The 4779-nt window shown below is 52.1% G+C and overlaps 1 protein-coding gene across 1 annotated transcript; it reads right to left on the bottom strand.

The window, feature by feature from the left end:
- Window positions 1-253: 253 nt before the first annotated feature.
- Window positions 254-3475, bottom strand: LOC136469336 (uncharacterized). The gene is made up of 5 exons (XM_066467566.1): window positions 3357-3475; window positions 1515-1722; window positions 818-1142; window positions 639-743; window positions 254-567 (listed from the first exon to the last, which is right to left on the bottom strand). Exons 1-5 carry the CDS (start codon window positions 3473-3475, stop codon window positions 254-256), a joined length of 1071 nt encoding a protein of 356 aa, XP_066323663.1.
- Window positions 3476-4779: the final 1304 nt, after the last annotated feature.

Raw genomic sequence — 4779 nt, 5'->3', positions numbered from 1 at the left:
GAAGATTTTTTCGCCGAACTACAAGCAAATTACATATACATGCACCTTATCACATTTATTTGATGAATAATTGTTTCTTGCGCTTTCACGTGTTCTAATTACACTGTCAAGCTTTTACAGATGATAATCTCTGAGCATATTACTGAGCTTCGCTGTTACCATCCATCTCACCAAACAGGTCTATATCGCCGGCCAGCATCTTCACTGTGTCCTCCACTTTGTCCTCTAGTTGTTGTGTCCCCACGTCATCTAGTCATTCGGTGAACCCACCCCCTATCGACTGAAGGTCGATGGTCGGGTAATGGGACCAAACAACCGTGAGGACATGGGTAGTGACGGTCGTAATGGCATTGCGGTTGAAGGCCTTGAAGTTCTCCCATGCTGCCTTGCACCTCTGGATTATGGTGTCGGGACGTTGCCGCCTGCCGTCGTGCTGAGCAGCCAGTTCTAGGTCGACGCAGTCAAGCACCGACTTAATTGCGGCGATTACAGCGTCGAAGTTCTCCTTTTGGACCTTGGCCTCCTGCACCAGCACATCGAACTGTGCTTTAGCTTTATGACGATAGCCTACAAGCGTTACAATGATCCATTATACAAGGAAGCTACTTCAACAGTAATTCCGACAAGGAGGAATTCACCTTTCAGCTCCTCAACAAGTTTGTTCACCCGCTTTGCTGCCTTTGCCTTCTCTTGGCGAAGTTGATCGACGGCCTGGCGCATCTGGCCGAGCTCAGCGTCTTGCTCTACAAACACAACAGTTGTCAACGAAACTACGGCTGTTCGGCAATACAAAACTACATTCGTTGATGTACCGTACCTGCTTTCTGTTTGGATACACTGTCGAGCTGTTCGATTTTCCTCTCCAGGTGCTCAGAAGCACTTTTTAGTTGGTCGGAGACAGCGGCCAGCTGCTCGGATTGGCTCCGCATCTGCTCAGACACAGCTGCCAGCTTTTCGGTTAGGACCCCCTTCTGGTATTCCTGGTCCCACGCGTTTGACTCCGCAAGGTCTCGTTCACGATGGGCGCTCTGGATATTCTTCTTTGAGAGGTTCCTGGCCTCTTTGAGTTTTTCATTCTCCTCAGCAAGGGGCTCCATTCTCTTTATCAGCTGGCGACACTGCTCGGAAACACGAGATATTTCCTACAAAATGCACGATGACAGTATCGTTAACCAATTCCAATAAACAACTCGGACCTTTCCAGATGAAGTATTCACCTTGATTTGTTTCATCACATCGGTAAGGGCAGTCTCCAGTCTCCGAAACTCCTTGGTGGTGTCCTCCTCTTCGACAATCACTATTTCATCGCCGCGCTTTTGAAGGATCCGGATTGCTTGGGGTCAAGGTTCGTCATGCATGATCTCCTCCACCTCGTCCTCCTCCGTTGTAGCCGGGGACACCACCTGGGGGCTCGGTGGTACGATAGCAGGTCCGACCATGCCCTCTGAAGCATCGGGGACTGCCGTCTGCTCCTTCGGCGCTGAAAGCTTTTCCACTCCCGATTCTACCATTACCGAAGGTGCTGTCGTTGACTTGTTCACCGTTGTAGACAGTCGCTCGCCGCCATCAAGCCCACTAGGGGCAGCAATTGGCTCCCCCGCGTGCTCTCGAGCACTCGGGGACTCCAGGATGTGGTCTACAGGCATCTCCACCGCTCCAGGGCTAGTTTCTAGTTGCTGCTTAGTCTGAGTGGGCAAGGTTGGATCTGTTGTTCGCCTTGCACTGTATCAAATCAGTTATTCAGACACAATAGAAGTAAGGAAAATACAGCAAAGTAACGTCAGCATAAGGACACTTACGGTTTGGTCTGACGATTCAATTTCTTGAACCGGCGGTGCCGGCCTGATCCTTCGGGTGCAGCCACGGGGTCGACTCCCGTGTTCGGTGGGGGAATTCTAGGCTCTTCCTCGGTCGGCCTCGGCTCCGCCTGCTGCTCCGGGTTTGCTTCCGTTTGTTGCTCGGGGACTTCCGTTGTCCGCCCCGCGCGGACTTCCGCTGTCTACTGCGCGGAAATTCCCTCCGCTTGTTGCTCGGGGACTCTCCTTGTCAGAGCTTCATGGATTTCTTCGCCTACCCTAGTTTGTTCTTCTACGCGTGGGCTGCGTGGAGGATTTTTCGTGCTCGGGGGAGGGTTTGCGATAATCTCATCGTCGTCAGACCAATCGAACACCGTGGTCCTTCGTGTTCGATTGGTCTGATCATCGTCAAGTGAGATGCCGCCTGGTTTGCGGGGAGCGGTAGCCACTGTTTTTCTCTTTTTTTGGGCCGGCTCATCTGCCACTGGCCTCTTCCCCCGGATTTTTGCCGACACCGGGGGAGGACTCTCCATCCGACCAGTATCCATACCTCCAGACTCCGAGGAGACGACAACGGAGCTTTCTTCAGGTTGAACTGGTCGCCGTACATCCACTGATGGCGGCCAATCCTTTCTCGACACACCCGAGAAATACACTGCCCTGTCCTGTGAATGGATCTTCACATGAGTAGGATCAGTTTATTGCTCAGCAAATGACAACATATAAAAAAATACTTCTCGGAAACACATAGTCGGGATATTCACCTGAGGAGGCAGATTCTTCCAATTGAAGGGCTTTGTGTACCCTGACAACCTGAAGGAGGCTAGCGGAGCGAACAGCTCGGCAGTCCGCTCTTCGACGTCATTCCTGGATAGTATTTCAGGCCTCTCTCGGGTACCGTTGGTCTCCCCTTTGAATTCAAAGCCTGGGTGCGCCCTCTCTTTATAAGGCTGTATGTGGCGCACTATGAAACTTGCCGCTACCAATCCGCCATTGGTCTTTACGCCCTTTATCAAGCCAAGGAGTTCATTCACTTGCTCCATGTCGTCGTTGCTCGGCAGTTCCGACCAACTCCTCTAGCTTTCTGGGATGTGGTCGGCGTTACAACGAACCGCTGGGTGGCTTTGTTTCATGTAGAACCATCTGGTGTTCCACCCCTTTAGCGACGTGTTCAGCGGTATGGTAAGGTATTCACTCGCCATTCCATCCCGAAGCTGGAGATACACCCTGCCGACCACCTTGGAACCAACGCCGCCTCTCTTCTTCATCCAGAATAGGTGACGGAAAAGATTGAAGTGGGGTAGGATTCCGAGGTATGCCTCATAAAAGTGGATGAAGATTGAGATGTGCAAAATGGTATTGGGGTGGAGATTGCACAGAGTAACCCCCTAGAGCTCCAACAGATCCCTCAGAAATGGATGAACAACAAACCCTAACCCGCGCCAGAAATAGTCTTCGAATACCACTGCTTCGTCAGTATGAGGCGTGGGAAAGGACTCACTGAGGGCTGGCCACCATCCGGCGGTAGCACGGTCGGGGAGAACGTCGGCTTCCACCAACCAGTTCAGCTCAGCTTCTCCTGTTCGTGACGACACCCACTCCTCGTCGCGTTGGGCCATGGCGTCCGCCTTCTTGGGACTCGTCTTCTTTGATTTCGCAGCTCCTCTCTTTGGCGCCATCTCTTAGATCTGGTTAGGGTTTGGCAGCGGAGGCAAATGTGGTTGCGGATTCGACGGCGCGAGAGATGAGGAGGAAGATGAAGTGGAAAAGGTGGGAACGGGGTCTGCGGCGGCACTATTATATAGGATTTTCCCCACCGTTCCGCATTCAAGGGTTTTTTGGGAACCGTTCCCGCGATCTGCGCCACTCCGATTTCTCCGATGCGGCATATGGGCCGTTACCTGGGCTTCTGTGCAACCACAACCCATGTCGCTCATTTATCGTTGCTATCATTGCTCCTCGCCGAAATATCGCCGACTTCTCCGCCATTTATTGAGGCTCAGTAACTAACATTGTACAACCGTTACTCCGGTTTTTTCTCTATGGTTCAATTTCTCCAATGACTCCGCCTGCAGCTTGGGGACTGGCGGCCTACTCCGTTGGTCTTTGATTGTTTTTCTGTTTCTGACCCTGGCACCACGTGACTGCGTCATCTACTGTCAGGCTTGGGGACTAAGTGGGCACACTTCACCTTGCGGTGAATGTGCTTTGTCTCTTTTTAGGCTACGCCTGGGGACTGGCTGCCTGCTCGGCAGGTTTTCTACTATTCTTCTAGTTTCTGACCCTAGCACCACATGACTACATCATCTGCTGTCAGGCTCGGGGACTAAGTGGGCACACTTCACTTCGCGGTGAGTGTGCGGGATTTTTTCTCGAAGACTACATGCCTATAGAGCAAGATTGACTCCTACAGCTTTGTTCGCACTATAAGTGGGCACACTTGGTCCACTGCGGAGGAATTTTCGATTCTGAACTTGAGCTCCTTACACCCTTATGGCAAGCCATACTTGGGTCACACTGCTCGGCGACAGGCCACACTGCTCGGCGACGGTTCACGCTGCTCGGCGATAGGGTCGCACCTGCTCGGACGAGCTCAAGACGACATTGCACAACGGGTATAAGGTGCTCGAGGACTAGCTATGGGGTGTACGACCCCAGATACCCACGGCAGACTACATGGGCTGCGCCCCTAGGGGTGGCCCAGCCCATAAGAAGAAGTCTTGCGGGACACGACTCTGCTCGGCACCTTCCGCAAGACATCGGGAAGATATCCTGAAGATACTACAAGATCTGTTAGGATATGTATGATCCCAAGATTCTTGTAATCAGTTATTACTTTTCGGTTATCTCTCAGATCTAACCGACTTGTAACCCTGCCTCCCGGACTATATAAGGCGGGCAGGGACCCCCTCTAAAATCACGGCATATCATACGATAGCTAATACAAACCAACAGACCACAGGAGTAGGGTATTACGTCATAC

The sequence above is a fragment of the Miscanthus floridulus genome, chromosome 8 (assembly GCF_019320115.1).
Source record: "Miscanthus floridulus cultivar M001 chromosome 8, ASM1932011v1, whole genome shotgun sequence".
Lineage (NCBI taxonomy): Eukaryota > Viridiplantae > Streptophyta > Magnoliopsida > Poales > Poaceae > Miscanthus > Miscanthus floridulus.
Note: the sequence above shows the minus strand (reverse complement) of the source record. Positions and strands in the feature narration are given on the sequence as shown.